Source organism: Petaurus breviceps, unplaced genomic scaffold (assembly GCF_028583685.1).
Source record: "Petaurus breviceps papuanus isolate PSGF00001 unplaced genomic scaffold, PetGlider_PUasm1.0 220, whole genome shotgun sequence".
NCBI lineage: Eukaryota > Metazoa > Chordata > Mammalia > Diprotodontia > Petauridae > Petaurus > Petaurus breviceps.
Genome location: NW_027185876.1, coordinates 13,803,691 through 13,820,741, shown reverse-complemented (window position 1 = coordinate 13,820,741; position 17,051 = coordinate 13,803,691). Strand labels below are relative to the sequence as shown.

General features: G+C 40.4%; 1 protein-coding gene across 2 annotated transcripts in view; it reads right to left on the bottom strand.

Moving 5' to 3' along the window:
• Nucleotides 1-9,348: 9,348 nt before the first annotated feature.
• Nucleotides 9,349-17,051, bottom strand: part of LOC138166194 (low affinity immunoglobulin gamma Fc region receptor III-like) — a 28,334-nt gene continuing 20,631 nt past the window's right edge. For both annotated transcript variants that reach the window (XM_069094633.1, XM_069094634.1), the window contains one exon: nucleotides 9,349-9,876. In XM_069094633.1, coding sequence (XP_068950734.1) covers nucleotides 9,728-9,876 — 149 coding nt within the window. In that variant the 3' untranslated portion in view covers nucleotides 9,349-9,727. The remainder of the gene's footprint in view (nucleotides 9,877-17,051) is intronic.

Genomic DNA, 17,051 nt, shown 5'->3' with positions numbered 1-17,051 from the left:
CTCCAGATAAGACCTCTACCTCAAGGCATGTGGTGCTGGATTAGAATATCTCCCCTAACCTGAGTGTACTTTATGCCCTGATTAGCTCTTGAAGAGCTTGCCCTTATCTAAGAGACCCCATTGGAGAATTCTGTAATGCTTGGTTCTTTACTAAAACTCTCCTGAACACTGGCCTAGGATTAGGGCTGTAAAGGAGAAAGGCTGATTAGCTCAGAACTATCACTTTTTCTAACTCATGTTTTTAGAACCTATAAAAAACAGGTAGACTGAGAGGTTAACTAATCAGACATGGGTTTCTGAGCTACCAATTAAAGGAAGAGAAAAATTCCCCTAAGTGTTCACTGAGCTGCAGTACTGACTAAAAATTATTAGCCCTATTAAAGCTATTGACCCCATCACCCCAGCCACCTACCTAAAGCAATTGCTGTGCTCCCAGGGACCCCAGAGTATTTGAGGACCTGGAGGCCAAAGCTTGGGTGAAGTGTATATATTTCTATCAAGTAACTTTGCCACTAAACTATTTTGGTCAACTGTATGGCAAGTGTGGATTCCTTTCTTGGCTCAGAATCCACACTTTAAGAAAAACCCTATTGGACTGGCCCAAGAGACACAATTTGCTTTCTGCTGACAGGCCAGCACTGTGACTTCCAGAAGAAAGGAGAAAGACATATTTAGAAGAGGAATTAGGCTTGTTTTATTTGTCACTAGGGGGAAAAAAGTAGGAAAGAAGACTTATGTTTAAGAACCTCTTTTGATACATACCAACTGATGGTTGACAAACCACTTAATCTTTCATTGCCCCAGACCAGGGGTGGAGAACCTTCAGACCAGAGGCCCTACGTGCCTTTCTAGGTCCTCAGGTGTGTCCCTTTAACTGAATCCAAACTTCACCAACAAACTTGTTCTGCCACATGTGGCCTTGAGGCTGTAGGTTCCCCATCCCTGCCCCAGATAATGTTCTCAGATTATAGATTGCAGACAGCTGTAAACTCCAGGGGCTCTGCCACACCCATGAAATCATATGTCCAGACTATAAAAACCCATCAACAACCACAAACACTCAAATAAAAAGTAAATGTTAAATATATTGTAGGGGAATAAAAATTATAAATGAATACATTGAGAGGCCACAAATTCCAAATTATTCACAATTTGTAAAAGAAATTTGTTTTGACCAAATAATTTTATTGACTTGTTTCCTTCTGATTCCTTCTGATCTATTTTTTATCTCTTCATTTAAAAAATTGGTTCCTCACAACTACAAAACACTTTTCACACAAATAAAGTCAGATTTAACTAATTGGAAAAACATCAATTGCTCGTGACTGGATCGAGCTAATATAATAAAAATGATAATTTTACCTAAATTAAATTACATATTTAGTGCAATACCAATCAATCTACCAAAAAATTACTTTATAGAGCTAGGAAAAATAGTATCAAAATTCATTTGGAAGAACAAAAGGTCCATATGAAGGGAATTAAGGAAAAGAAATGCTGAAGGGAAGGTGGCCTAGCCATCAGATTTTAATCTGTATTATAAAGCAGCAGTCATCAAAATTACTTGGTACTGGCTGAGCAACAGAGTAGGGGATCAGTGGAATAGATTGGGTACATGAGACACAGCAGTCAGACTATAGTAATCTACTATTTGGTAAACCCAAAAACCCAGTTTTTGGGATAAGAACTAGTTATTTGACAAAAACTGCTGGGAAAACTAGAATATAGTATGGCAGAAACTGGACATAGACCATTATCTAACACCATATACCAAAATCAAGTCTAAATGGGTGCATGATCTAGGTATAAAGGCTGATACTGTAAGCAATCTTGGGAAGCAAGGAATAGTTTACCTGTCAGATTTATGGAGAGGGGAAGGCTTTAAGACCAAACAAGAATTAGAGACCATTATAAAATGAAAAATGGATACTTTTGATTATATTAAATTTAAACGTTTCTGTACAAACAAAGCCAATGAAACCAAGATTAAGAGGGAAGTGGAAAATTGGGAAAGAATTTTTACAAACAGTGTTGCTGATAAAGGCCTCATTTCTAAAATATACAGAAAATTGAGTAAAATGTATAAGAATCCAAGTGATTCCCCAATTGATAAATGGTCAAAGGATATGAACAGTCAGTTCTCAGAGGAAGAAACTAAAGATATCTATAAGCAAGTGAAAAAATGCTCTAAATCATGATTGATTAGAGAAATGCAGATCAAAACAACTCTGAGGTACTACATCTAATCGACCAGATTGGCTAAAATGACAAAATAGGAAAATGACAAATGTTGGAGAGGATATGGAAAAATTGGAACACTAATGCATTGTTGGTGGAGTTGTGAACTGATTCAACCATTCTGGAGAGCAATCTGGAACTATGCCCAAAGGGCTATAAATAATTTCATACCCTTTGACCCAGCAATACCACTTCTAGGGTTGTATCCCAAAGAGATACAAGAGAAGTGGGAGGAAGAGCCATATGTACAAAAATATTTATAGCAGCTCTTTTTGTGGTGGCAAAGAATTGGAAATTAAGGGGATGCCCATCAATTGGGGAATGGCTGGACAAGTTGTGACATATGAATGTAATGGAATACTATTGTGCTATAAGAAATGAGGAGCAGATGGACTTCATATTTACCTGGAGAGGCGTATAAAAACTGATACTGAGTGAGAAGAGCAGAACCAGGAGAAATTTGTACACAATTACAGACACAACGTATGTATGACAATAACTTTGATGGACTGGACTCTTCTCAGCAATGCAGGGTTATAAGACAACACCAAAAGACTCACGACGGAGAGAGATGTCTACATTCAGAGAAAGAACTACAAAGAACAAAGTTTGAATGCAGAGTGAAGCAAACTACCTGCTCTCTTTCTTTTTCCTGTCTGGTTTTGTTTCCTCTTTCCCATTGTTCATCCCATCCATTACAATCCTTCTTTATAACCTGACTAATGTCTAATGTGAAATTATTTGCAGATCCTATACTCGATTGCATGCCGCCATGGGGGGGAGGAGAAAAGGGCAGAAAATTTGAAATTCAAGGTATTGTGGAACTGAATCTTGTAAACTAAAAGTAAACAAATTAATAAAGACCAAAGAACAATTTTAAAAATAAAAAAAAATTGGTTCCTTTTAAAGAAACATACATGCAGTTTGAATAATTTTCTGACTCTGCTTTGTTCACTTTGCATGAATTTATGTAAGCTTTTTCAAATTCAGATAAGGTCGGTAATTTGCCCATGGTTATAGATCTATGACATATCAGAACCCAAGTTTCCTTATTGTCTCTGTCCATTACATCATTGGATCTGAGTACTTGGAAATTAGTGACCTAAATTTGAGGGAGGAGGGGAGATGAAGGAGCATGGTAGAAAATTTAGAACCCAAAATCTTTTAAAAATGAATGTTAAAAATTTGTCTTGGGGCGGCCAGGTGGCTCAGCGAGTAAGAGCACCAGTCCCAGTGTTGGGATGACCTGGGATCAAATCCAGGCTCAGATACTTAGCACCACACCCAGAAACAACTGGCCGTGTAACCTTGAGCAAGTTACTTAACTCCAATTGCTTTAAAAAAAAATTTGTCTTTACATGTAATTGGGAAAAATAAAATTCTATTTTTTTTAAAAGACCATCTGTAATGGGAATGCAAATTTGGAAGATCTTCCCTGCCCCTAGGCTAACGTGCACCTGAAGCCTGGGGAGGGAGGCTTGTTTTTCAGTAGATACTTTTTGATTGGCCAGTGGGTCAATAGGTTGTTACATTCTCTGAGCCAGGAGAAGGCTATATAAGCCCTGATGTGAGGCTTTGTTTTGGCGGCTCACTTTGAGAAGTGTTCTGTGATTTGATATGGATTCTGGGAAGCCGTTGCCTGGAGCCCCCCCCCGGCTTTGAAAAACCCAGATGCTGATTTGGTATGGATGTAATTGTTGGACAGTTTGGAAATCTGTCTACTTGATCTGTTTCTGTCTTGATAATTCTGCCTGTATACTTTGAAGTTCGGGGTGCTGACCTTTTTCCCCTGAACAAGGTAAACGATATATGTCTGACTGATTAAAGTAAGCTTGTTAACCCATTTTGAGTTGCTTTCCTTTAACAAAGCAGATCCAAGAACCTGTATTGGCAGACACCCTGGGAGACGCTGGGGTGCTTGCCGCTACACCATCTCAAGCCCATGATTGTCAATAAAACACCTTCCTGGACTCCCCCAATCTTTAGTGCTCTGATGCTTTTCTCTCACTTTTTTGTATGTAGGATTTGTACTGCTAGTAGGTAGAGCTGGCAGGGAACTAGGACAAAAGCATTTGGCATCATGCAACCTTTTTCAAACAGGCTGAACCTGGAGGGAGATGGTAGAGGGAGAGGAAGGGCTTTGATGGAACACAACTGGCATAGTGGGAGTTGGAGGAAGCTTTTCTCATGGAAGTGGCAGCTCAGTTAGAATACAAAGCCCTCAAAAGACAAATTTATCCTATTCCTCAGGCCTTCTGTTGGCTGACCCACTGATTGTGGCTTTGTGGTTTGAATTACACACACACACACACACACACACACACACACACACACACACACATTGAGGTAGCCCCTGGGACAAGTGCAACAAAGAACTTTTCATAGGAAAGAGAATAGAATTTCCCTAGAAGACCAGCAGGTGGCAGGAGGAAGGAGAGAGCAGCCCAGATGAAAAGGTCCTGTAAATCAATGGCTGAGCGGTGGACAGAACTGCCCTGAGTAACGTCCATCCAGCCAGAGCTTGTTAACATTCCCTGAACCAGCCAGATTATACCAGCAGCTCTTGGGCATCAGCAATGTCTGAGGCAGAGAAGGCTCTAGCAGGGACACCATCCTGGAAGCATCTCAAAGCATGTTTCTCTAGCTCTGGATATCCCTTGGCCATGAGGGTTCAGATGCCTGTGCCTTGGCCATGTATTTTCTCAGTGTGTCCCCTTTATGACTGTCATGTATGATCCATGTAAGATCCCTGTGTGCACATGGGCACAGTTTCTTTGTCATTTGTTTTGCTTGACTGTTTGATTAAATGTCTTTTGCTTTGAAATAATATGACCTCTGGCTAGTCTGGTAAAAGGAACATTGGTGGGTGCTTGTGAACTGCTGATTCCAGCCTAGAGCATGACTTAAAACTGGGATAGCCTTCAGGGAGCCCATAAAGAGGGACTTTTACCCTTGTCTTTTTCAATAATGCCCTACAGTGTCAGTCATGTTACACTCAGGACTGTAGTAGAAAGAGAACAGAATTTGTCATCAGAGGGCCTGGGTTTGAATACTGTGTTGCTTATAGCTACATGATCTTGGTCAAGTCGATTCACTTTCTAGCCCCCAGTTTCTCCACATGAAAAATAAGAGCACTGCATGTCTACTGTGTTCTACAGGGTCTCTTGCACTTCTAAATTGATGATCCAAGCTTTTCAATTAATTTGTACTTTCCTTACAGAGCCTACCTAGCACAGTGCTGAGCACAAAGCCAACAGGCACTAGACTGTAATGGTTCTGCCAGGGGAAGACGGGTTTCAGGGCCACGCAGCTCCCTGAGCCATTCCCTTCTGCCTTGCAGTCTCTCCCCCCCCCCCACAAGCCCTGAGAACTCACTTAGGGCCCTGGAGCTGGAGAAGTTCCAGCCACAACCACTTGTAGCCACTAGGGGGCAGACTACCCCCACCTCTCCATTGGCTATATGGTGACTCTCAGGACTTGCCTACCTTCTGCAGCTCACATAAGCACTCTTGGCAAGGAGGGCTCCTAGGGAAGAGCTGAGAGACATCTCCTCCTCAGGGCTCTGGGGGTATCTCTGAGGGGCAATGGGTTTTTCTCTGAAGCTGTAAGCTCAAGCCCTCCTCTGGTGTGATCTCTCCAGTTATAGTCAGTACCTCCCTGAGATCATTACTTGGCCCAGTGATGTGTGCCCCCACCATCAATATAACCAATTACACCAATTAGCTTCTACAAAAAGATATTTACTCTGATGATATAGGAAGAGCAGAAATACAAAGCACTTCCCTCCCCGGATATACTCCCCATCCCTTCCATCTCAGCCCCTGGTAAGAGTGGATTCAAATTAAAGCAATTGTGACAGAGCTTTCCCCCACCAAGTTCATTTCTGAATGTGCCAGGGCCATTGGATGAGTGACTCCTTGCTTACAGGGCACAGTGTCAGCTCTCAGGCCACTTCATTGCTGGGTTAGATGCCATAGGTTGTTGTATCTCACCTGTTCTGGCTGCAAGCAAACTATAATGTGAATCTTACACAATATCACACAACAAACATACCAAAGAAAAGAATATAAACCAATCCATCCCAAACAGGGCTGACTGAGGAGGTCACATGCACAATGGTTTCTTGGTGGCTATGAGTGAGACAGGGCCTGAGGCCTCTACCCCAGTCAAAGGCTCACCAGAATCCATCCTCCTCAGAACTAATCTGATTAAAAAGAAGAGGTCAGAAAATCAAATCAATAAAAGAAGTGAACAAGGTGAGATCACAACAAAATCAGAAGCAATAAATAAGAATAATAAAAGAATTTTATGCAGTTCTATGTTAACAAAACTAAGAACGTAACTATCAGAATCCCAAATAGAGATCTTAAGTAACACAATCGCAGAAAACGAAATGAACCTAGCTGTAAAGGAACCACCAAAGGAAAAAAAAAATCTCCTCATTCTGATGGATACACAGGAAATTCTATCAAACTTTTAAAGATCAATCAGTGCCCATACTCCACAAATTATTCTTAAAAATTGAGAAAGAAAACACCTTGCCAGAATTCTTTAGAAGACAAATATAGTGCTGATACATAAATGAGGGAATGATAAAACACATCAAGAAAATGATGTGCCGATATAATTAATGAACAGACTCAAAAATTTTAAACAAAACCTTATGAAACATACGACAGTGATTTATCCAAGAAATTATTCACTCTAAACAAATGACATTAATACCAAAGATGAAAGGATGTTCCACATTAAGAAAACAATCAATATTTGGTCATGTTAAAAACCAAAACATACAAAAAACACAGGATCATTTTAATAGATGCAAAAAAAGACCTTGACAAAGTACAGCACACTTTTCTGCTAAAAACCCTACAAAATATAAACATAGAGAGACCTTTTGCAATATTATAAAAAGAATCTACCTAAAACCAAAATCAAGTATCATAAGCAATGAGGATACATTAGAAGCTTTCCTAATAAATACTGGAAATACAGGAATGGTAGAAAAGGGGAAGGGCTATGAGAGTTGTCTTGAAATATTTGAAAGGCTATCATGTGAAAGAATGACTAAATATATTTTGTCAGGCACCAGAGGTCAAAATGAGGAACAATGTATCCCTCATTGCTAGCCCTTGATTTTACCTGGAAACTCAAACATTTCTCTCTCTTCTCCTGCTCCCCTCCCCCACTTTCATGAACCCTTGAATGTTGTTATATCATCCCACAAAAAAAACACTAACTCATCAGAAGACAGGATATCATCAGGTTCTGTCTGTAATTCCCCAGACCCTCCTCTTTGTTCTTACCTCCATCATCCCTGTCTCATTATGTTACTTTAGAAAGAAGTCTCTTATTGATATCTCTGCCGTCATTCTGTTTCCATTACTGTCCTTGGCTGTATTTGTTTAGTCCTCCTATATTTCTGTTGTTTGGGAATTTCAAGAAGCAAATAAGCTTTTCAGTTCTTCTTTTCTTTCTAAGAATGTTTCAAATGCCTCTTTTTAAAAATCAAGCAACTTTCTTTCTTCATTTTCATTTATGGGCAAGTTCAGATCTGTAGACTAGGTGACCCTTAGCTGCCCCCTGAGCTCCACAGCTCTTCAGAATACCTTATTCCATTCCCTCCTATATTTTCTGGTTGGGTGCAGAATTGTCTTGAATTCCTTTCCTTTGTATTTGAAAGTCTTTCTCTGGATCATTTGCAAAATTTGTTTCTCAACTGAGTTATTCCTTTTAACCACCTTGTATGTAGCCTTGATTGTTTCTGGAGGAAATCTGTAAATTCTTTCAATTAGTATTTAACTTTCTATATTCAGAAATTCTGGGCAGTTCTTATCTATTTTTTCCTGCATTATGGTTGTTAAGGTTTTTTGACCCCTCATGTTCTTTTGGGAGACCTATGACCCTTAGTTTGTTTCTATGCATCCTGACTTTGAGATGGTTATGTTTTCCTTGCCTAGTGAACAGATTTTCTTTGAATTTTACTGTTTTTTGCTTCTCTTCTTCTGCACTGTCCTTCACTTCTGCCTATTTGCATTTCCAATCTGTGGTTCTCTTTTGTTTCTTTGGTGACTCTCCACACTGTAGATTCAGATTTCCAGTAGCACCAGGCTTGGCAGGGCCAAAATCAATGAACCTTTATTAATCTCACTTTCTTCATTTGCAGAAAGGGTATAATAATAATTCCTAACTCTCCAAGATTGTTGTGAGAATCAAATGAGACATCTGTCAAACATTTAGCATGGTGCTTAATGCATAGTAGGCACTTAATAAATGCTTGTTCTCTCCTTTTGCTTCTCTCCTATTTACTGGTGAACTTCTCAAAGGAGTAGGGTAAATCCACTGACTCTGATTCCTCACTGCCCATATTCTTTAACATCCTAAAATCATGTTGAAATCCTCACTACCTTATGGACATTGTGACATCATCAACCTGTAGGATTAAGGATAAGGTCTCAGTTTTGCATCTCCAACAGTGATTATTATAGTGCCTTACATATAGGGATTGTGAATAAATATTTGTTGAATGAATGGATTGAAAGGGGATGCTAGGAATCTCCTTCGAAAGGAGAGAGTATTGGGGTTGAAGTCAAGCCAGGAACATGACAGTCTCTACTAGGGCCAGACAATGCAACTAAGTTGAAAATCAGGTTGGTTACATGTTTCCCCCCCCCCTTTATTTTCTAGATATTTGATTTGGCTTCTTAAAAAAACATTTATTGATGTATTTTGTCTTAACGTGGTAACATTTCTTCCCTTGTGAAGAAGAAAAGGGATCAAATAAAAACATCTCCTAAGGAAACCTCTGCTATGTATACAATATTCTGGTCTTGTATTCCCCCTCCTGTCCATAGTGGAGGAAGAGATATCTGCATACTCTTTTTCTTATGGATGAGGTAGCCTCTTCTCTGGGTCATAGAATACCTGCAGGATCCCTTGGGCCACTGTCTTATTCAACTGTTCTGCCTTAACTTTCACAATTCTTCTATTATCTTTCATCTCTTTTCAAACTCCCAGTATCAACAACCCTCCAAGACAGATATGTAGAACTATCTTCAAATCACCCAAGAAACAGACAGATGCAGACAAAACATTCAATGGTTACTGTCCTAGAAATTCATTTATTTATTAAAATACTAAAATAATTTCATACACCTACAGAGTCCTTCTGTGCCCAGCAAAGGGTCAGTAACAGTGCAGCCCTGAGGTCCTAGGAACTCAGCCATGAGAAGGGTGCTAGTTGGGGCTGACTACTTTGCCTGGAACTCACAGACACCTCTATCCTCTGAAGACAAAGAGATACTGGAGGTCACAGGTAAGGAAGAGTGCTCATCCCAAGCTTGAGAGGAGTCCCCCCACTGCTGCCCTCAGGAATGGACTAAGAAGGATGATGACCAGGAGATGAGGAAGTAGACAGAGATGAATGGGTCGCTGCCATGTCAAGACTTCAGACATTCCACAGGCTGATGAATCGGTCATCCTCAGGTTGCTAATGCCATCTGGTTAGAGGGCGCCTTGTGTTTTTCTTTGGGCCATTGACCTCTCTCTGAAGTGTGAAGTACAGACCAGTGTCCACTGCAAACAGAATTCCCATCACAAGGTAGAAAGGGACGAAGTACCAGATTTTAAAAGATGAACCTACATTTGTACAAAAGTAAGAGGCAGGAGGAAGAACCATTAGAATCCTGTGGAATCAACAAATAAAGTCAACAAATATCCATCAAGCACTTGCTTCCTAAAGGAGAAAGAAAGAAAAAGAAGTCATCTGTCCTTGGGTCTGGGGTTTGGGATGGATACTGTGAGATCCTCAGAGGGAAGACTGCCTGGATCCTAAGGTGACCTGATGCTAAGTGTCTCAGCCAAGAGGTACTATGAGGGTCTCTCCTAAACCAGAGAGAGAAGGGGGGTATGGAGAGAGAGAGACAGAGACAGAGAGAGAGACAGAGAGAGGGAAAGAGAGAGAGAGGGAAAAAGAAAGAAAGAGAGAGAAAGGGAGAGAGACAGAGAGAGAGAGAGATACAGAAAAAGGGAGAGAGAAAGAGAGTGAGAATGAGAGAGACAGAACAGTAAGAGTGAGGTGCTATACCTACAACATACCCTTGCTACATTTGAATTTTGTAATACTTGACATCAGTTTTATTATTATTATTGCTATTATTGGTTATAATACTATTATTATTACTATGAGTTCTGAATCAAGTTCTTTGATCTTCTAGCTCCATGTGATATTTTCTTCTTCACCTTATATAATGGAAAGAGCTACAGCCTGGGCCTGCAGACTCAAAACATGAACTCCAATTGATTGTTCTAGGGATTCAGGAATTCAGAAGTTGATCAGAAGGACCAGACACCTGGTCATTTACCAGTAGGAATGTGGGATAAGTTGCAAATACTAAAGTTGTGTCAGTCCAAATGATTAGCAGCATAGTTGAGTCAGGGAGCATTGGACCTCAGAATTCTAAAAGATGTAGCGGGTTGCATAGGAAGGAGAAGTGATTATCCCTTTCAATGGAGGAATCCAGAGTTGGGGAATGAGGAGAGAGGTATAAATTCTGCTCTTTTGCAACCACATCTGAATTAATGATGATGCTCCACATCCCAAGAAGTCATATGTGAAACTTTTGTACAAATAAAATAGTCAGCCAGGGCAGGTAGATACTTTCAGCCTTTGTGCTTGTAGCAAGAAAGGTGATTCATGGTGATTTAGAGTTATATTTAGAGCTAAAACGATCATTAGCCCTCTTCAGATCCATCCTCCAAAATCCACTTTTCTCAAAGCCCAGTGACTTTCACTCTTTCCTGTTTGGGTATATCTCCCCTTAGACAGTAATTCTCACCACTTTTAACTTCTCCTTCTTATTTCCTATGGTCACTGAACAGAAAGCATGTTAGTTAATTTATAGTCATCATGGTTCACTTGATAGATGGAATAGTTGGAATCACATTGAAAAAAACTTCTTTCCTTTTCTTTCCATTTTGATACAATGTGACTTTAGAGATGGATTTGTTTTCCCAGCCATGGCACCTCAGTACCATGGGCTCCCCTTACATATAAACCAATTTCAAGGACTGCCAGATCAGCCAGTCTGAAAAGATAAACAGAGACCAAGAATCCAGGAGGTCTCAACTCAAAGTAGAATGTCAAGTCATTCTAGACTGGGATGGGGAGAGATGGTAAGCTCCCAGGACAAAGAAGAATGTCAGGTAGTGAGGTGCCCTCAGTCAATAGCACTGACTAGGTGCTGTAGGAGGCTATAAAAACAGCCTTGTTGCTCTTAGAGACCTCCCAATTTAATAGGGTCATAGTATAGACACCATGTGAAAAAGTCATAGGACCAAAAATATATAGAAATAGAAATAAATGCATGATGCTATCTATCTTCTGTCAGAGGCGAGATAGATTCAAGGTGCAGAACAACACACACATTTCCAAATATGGCAAATGTGTGGATTTGTTTTGCTTGACTATATATCTTTGTTACAAGGATTGTGTTTTTCATTTTTCTTTTTTTCACGGTGAGATTTGGGGAGCAAAGAGATGTCAGTGGTGTTACAAAAAAAAGAAGAAAAGAAAGAAAAATGGTTATTCGACCATTTTTTAATTCACAGAAGAGAACAGAATGAAGATTAAAAGAAAACCTGACGAAATAGAATATCTTTTAAATCAATACATTGAATTTCTTACAATTTTTTTCATTTTTGGTTTGGTTTTTTTTGTTTTTTTGGAGGGGGAAGTCAGGGTAATTGGGGTTAAGTAACTTGTCCAAGGTCATACAGCTAGTAAGTGTTAAGTGTCCGAGGCCAGATTTGAATTCAGGTCCTCCTGACTTCAGGGGCACTGCTCTATTCACTGCACCACCTAGCTGCCCCTACAAGTTTTTTTTGAAAAAGCAAACTGTACTTAACATAGATACATGCTTTCTTATTTAATTTTTTTATTTATTTTGTATATGAAAATGATTATGTTGGGAGTATTCATTAAGTTCAGAATTAAAAAAAATAAAAGACAGAAATGTATGCATGGAAACAAAACATAAAATCCATCTGCACATTCTGAGGAATGAAACCCAGTGTCTTTGATGTCAAATTAAATTTTAAAGTTCAATTTAACCAGCATTAGTTCACAACTGAAACAATGAAAAATGTACATAAACCAAACAACCTCTGACCCTTGAGGAGCTTACATCTCTATTGGAGGAAAACAACCTGTATATAGATAAGGAAATACAAAATGTATACAAAGTAATTGGGGTGAGGGAAGCAACAAAAATTAGGTCAATCAGAAAAGATCCCCCACAGGAGGTGGCATTTGGGGCCAATTTTGAAGATAGGGAGGATTCCAAGAGGCCTAAAGGTAAGAGGAAGAATATGTCAGGCATGGGGGACAACTGGTCCAGAATCATGGAGGTGAGAGCTGGCTGTCATGTATAGGGAATGGCAAGTAGGCCACTTTGGCTAGTACATGGAGTCCATGAGGAGGAGTAACAATAAATCAGCCTAGATAGTTTGAAGTCAGATATGAAGGGCTTTAAGTGCCAAGCAGGGGAGTTTCTATTTTGTCCTTATTTTTGTAGGTTAGCGGGGAACCACTGAAGCTTCTTGAGCTGTGGACTAACATGGTCAGGCTTATGTTTTTTGGAAGATCAGCTCGGCCTCTAGGTGAAAGGTGAATTGTAGAGAAGAGAGACTGGAGGCATGGACACCAATTAGGAGACTTTTACAATAGTACAACAGGTGAGGCGATAGGAGCCCCTGAACTAGGATGGTACAGTCATGTGAGTGGAAAAGGACAAGTGCGGAGTTAGAATCAGTAAGACTAGAGAACTGGTTGGATTTAGGAGTTAAGAGAGGAGACTGAAGAGGCCAGGATGACATTGCAAATCCCAGTAAGGACCTTGACAGAAGCAGGGAAATTAGGAGGAGGGATGAGTTTAGGGGCAAAGTGAGTGAGTTCAGAAGAGCTTGAGATGCTTTTGATACACCCAGGTAGAGACGTCTAACAGGCAGATGGACATGTGGGACCTAGACCTGCGGAGGGAGTTGAGGGTACAATGTGTAGGTTTAGGAGACACCTGCATAGAATGAACCCATGGGAGCTGATGAGATCTTGGAGACAGAGAGTGCTGAGAGAGAAGAGAAGAGGGCACAGAACAGAGCCCTTGGATGCACCCAAACATCAGGGCTCAACAAGGAACCTGAGAAAATCAGTTAGCGAGGAGGAAGATAAGAAAGAGGGGAGGAAGTAGCCAGAAGGATGGGGGAGACAATAGTGTGCAGTGCTGGAGAGGTGAAGAAGGATGAGGTAAAAAGAAAAAGAGAGATCACAGGTCTAGAAGGACCCTGAGAAGCCGTCTAATCCAAGCCTATTTTGGAAGTGAAAAAATGGAGGCCCAGAGGGCAATAGAGATTGTGAACTTCCGTGGAAGGAGGAGCTCATTATTCTGACATTCGTCACATGCTGCCATGCTGGCTCATTGAATGGTACTATGTTAGATCACTGGTAATTTTGGAAAGAACAGTTTCAGTCAAATGATGGGGAGAAGTGAAACTGCAAGTGTTTGAGAAGCAGATGAAAAAGTGTGGGCAAAGGGATGTGATAGTAATGGCAATTAAAGATTCCCCTGTATTGGCTTGGTTTTCAAATTGATTGTGTTAAAACCCAGAGCTTGTTAATCCCACCTGTGGGATGGACTTTTTGATGTGAAAAGAAAGTCCTGAACTGGGAGGAGCTGGTGACGTAGATTTGGAAAGATAAGGGAGAGGCGGAAGATCTTTTTGGAAGCAGCACCTCGTGGAGAGAGAGAGACTAAGAGAATTGCTGGTGGCCGCTTTGAATTGCCCTGGACTTTTGAGACCTGCCCCCTGAGCTGCCAAGGACTGAGGAGACATGGCTGTTTTGCTGGTACTTTGTCTGTCTGTTTTGATGTTGTTTTGCCAGATTTGTCCACTGGTGAAAGACAGTCCTTTTGTTGAAGAAGTCCTGGAACCTGGCTATTCGCTAAGAAGCCCTGAGACTGTCCTGCAGACAGAGAGTAAATACTGTCCACTGGTGAGGGACAGTACTGTTGTTGCAGGGGTCTGGAGACTGTCCTGCAGACAGAATGAATACTGTCCACTGGTGAAGGACAGTGCTGTTGTTGCAGGGGTCTGGGAGCCTTTCTGTTGGTTCAGAAGCCCTGAAGAAGGATTTTCTTGTTGTATGTTTACAGAAATCCTGGGAGAGGGCTTTGCTAATGTGTTCAGGGGTTCTAGGACTGTTCTACAGACAGGATAAATTCATGAAGGGACTGGCAATGTATCTTATGGCCTTGCTAAGCCTTGTCTCCCCAGGAACTAAGATTGCTGAGAACTTGCCTCTTGTCAAGATGAAGAAAAGACCTCCATTTGGGTATTAAGTGCTGTGTTTAGACTTGATGTAACTCTGGGGTAGATTCAATTGTGATCCAGGGGGTGGGGAACTTTTGACCTTATTGTGCTCTGTGATTGACAAATGAAGGTACTTTACCTATGTTTGGAAACTAATCTCCATTTGAGAAGAGGGGTTTTGTGGTGGACTTAATTAAGGTATAGCCTAGGGGTGGAGTAGTATTTAGAACAGGGACTTTGTAATTGATTGAATGATTGGAAGATCCTGGGGTGGGGTAGTACTTGAAGATTATTTAATCACACTTAGTAAATGCTGTATTTTGAATGATGTCATGTTTTGATCTTCTCTGTTCTTGGTTTGTCACTGAATAAAATAGAGAGCACCTATGCTGGTATTTTGAACCTGGGAAGTTGCCTTTCCTTGGCATTACATTACAAGGGAGACAGTTTGTCTTTAAAAAACAAATAAGATTTTATTAGTCTCTTGTTTTTAACTTTGCCTTGTTTTCTGCCTGTATCCCTTCCACTATATCTGCAAAGCATCCCTTATAACAAAGAACTTTCATTTTAAAAAAAAAGGAGAGAAAAAATTCAGTAAAACAACCAATGCATCAGACACATCTCACGTCCTGTGTGAAGTTCCATGCCCATGGATCTTCCCACCTCTGCAAGGAAGTGGAGGGAGATGGTGAACAACTTTTTTTTCCTAATATTTTGGCTGTGAAAGAGCAGAGAGATGCAGAATAGCTTGCTAGGGATAGTAGAGTTAAGGGGATTTTTAAGGGTGAGGAGACTTCAGCAGAGAGGGAGCCGAAAGGTATGGAAATATTAAAAAAAATTAAAGGGAGAGAGAGATGGGGTGGTTAAAGGGACAGCTCCCATAAGAGAGAGTAGATTAAGGGATCAGGGGCACAGAGTGGTTGGCCTTGGGATCATCTCCAGTGTTCTCTCCATTGAACTGCATTGTCACTTACATAGAGATTTTAATTGAAATCCTGAGAATGGATAAGGTCCCATTCATTAAGAATGAAAAAGGAGAAGAAAGAAAAATCCAAGGGTTTCATCTGCATTTAGGGGTTGGAAAGAGGAAGCAGGCCGAAAGAAAGAGACAGAGACAAAATGATCAGAAGCAGGAGCAGAACCACAAATCATGGCATCTCATGGAAGTTAAAATTAAGGAAATTTTCAAGCAAGATGAGGGATGGTCAGCATGGCCAAATGCTGCAGAGAAATTAGGAAGGAAGAGGAGCCACAAACGGGGACTGGATTTAATTCATGAGAGTTACTGGAGAACTTTAAGAAAGCAATTTCACTGGAGTGTTGTGGGCAGAAGTGAGATTGCCAAGAGGTTAAGGTATGTACTATGTGCTTAGAGGAAAAAAAAAGATACAGGGAATAGAGATGACTTTTCTGAGAAATTTGGTGATGAAAGGAAAGTGATAAGGTTGTAGCTTAAGTGAGTAGCAGACCCTAGGAAACAATATTTTAAGGCAGGCAGGACTAGCTTGTTTGTAGGTTGAGAAGAAAGATCTGATGGAAAGAGACATTAAAGATATAAGAGAAATGATGAGTGAGTAATACCTCAAGGGTAGTGATTAAGAGCACAGGTGATGGGGTTAATTTTGGAAAGGGGGTGTTGAATCCTTTTCTCTGAGTCAGGCAAGAAGGATGGTTTGAAAGATGAGGGAGATAGGAGGGAAGCTCAGGTATCTCCTGTCTGATGGCCTGGATCTGTTTTGTCTGTGAAGTTGGCAAGGCAGGGTCATTTGTTTGATCAATCAGCAAGCATTTATTGAATGCCTGCTATGGGTCAGACAGTGTATTAGGCACAGAGGGAAACACAGATAAAAATGAAAGCCTCACCTTTAAAAGGCTTGCTGTCTATAGAGGAGAAATTTTCCACATACAAATAAGTATAGGCAAGATATGCTGCCCCTTTTGGATTTGGACAATTTTATTTGTGCAAAGGCGAAACATGCACAGTTTTGAAAACACCTGAGAGAAATCAGACTCAGAAACATACTGAAGACAAAAATGGCCGCAGTGTGTGGTTTCCCAATGCTTAGTTTACGTATGACTATTCTTAGCTTAAATAAGAAAACTGCAGAACTTGATTTCTTTGTGACTAGGGTTGGGGGATGGGGTGCTCATACCCATATTATATATAAATACAATTATTGTTTTACTTATTATGATACATATCCAAATTATTGTATTATAATTATTATATTATAAAGTATTTTTAAACAAGTGAGAAGGCTAATATCTAGGGTAAGGATGGAGAAATCAAGAAAGTTAATTCTTTCAATTTTTTTTCAGTTCTGTTCATCAGCATGGAAGTAGGAATGGAGTTCCTGTATACTGAGAATAATTCAGGGTTGAAGCTTGACAGTGAATGGGCTGGTAAACTGCAGGGCCCCCCTCTCACTTGGGAAGATTTCTAGCCT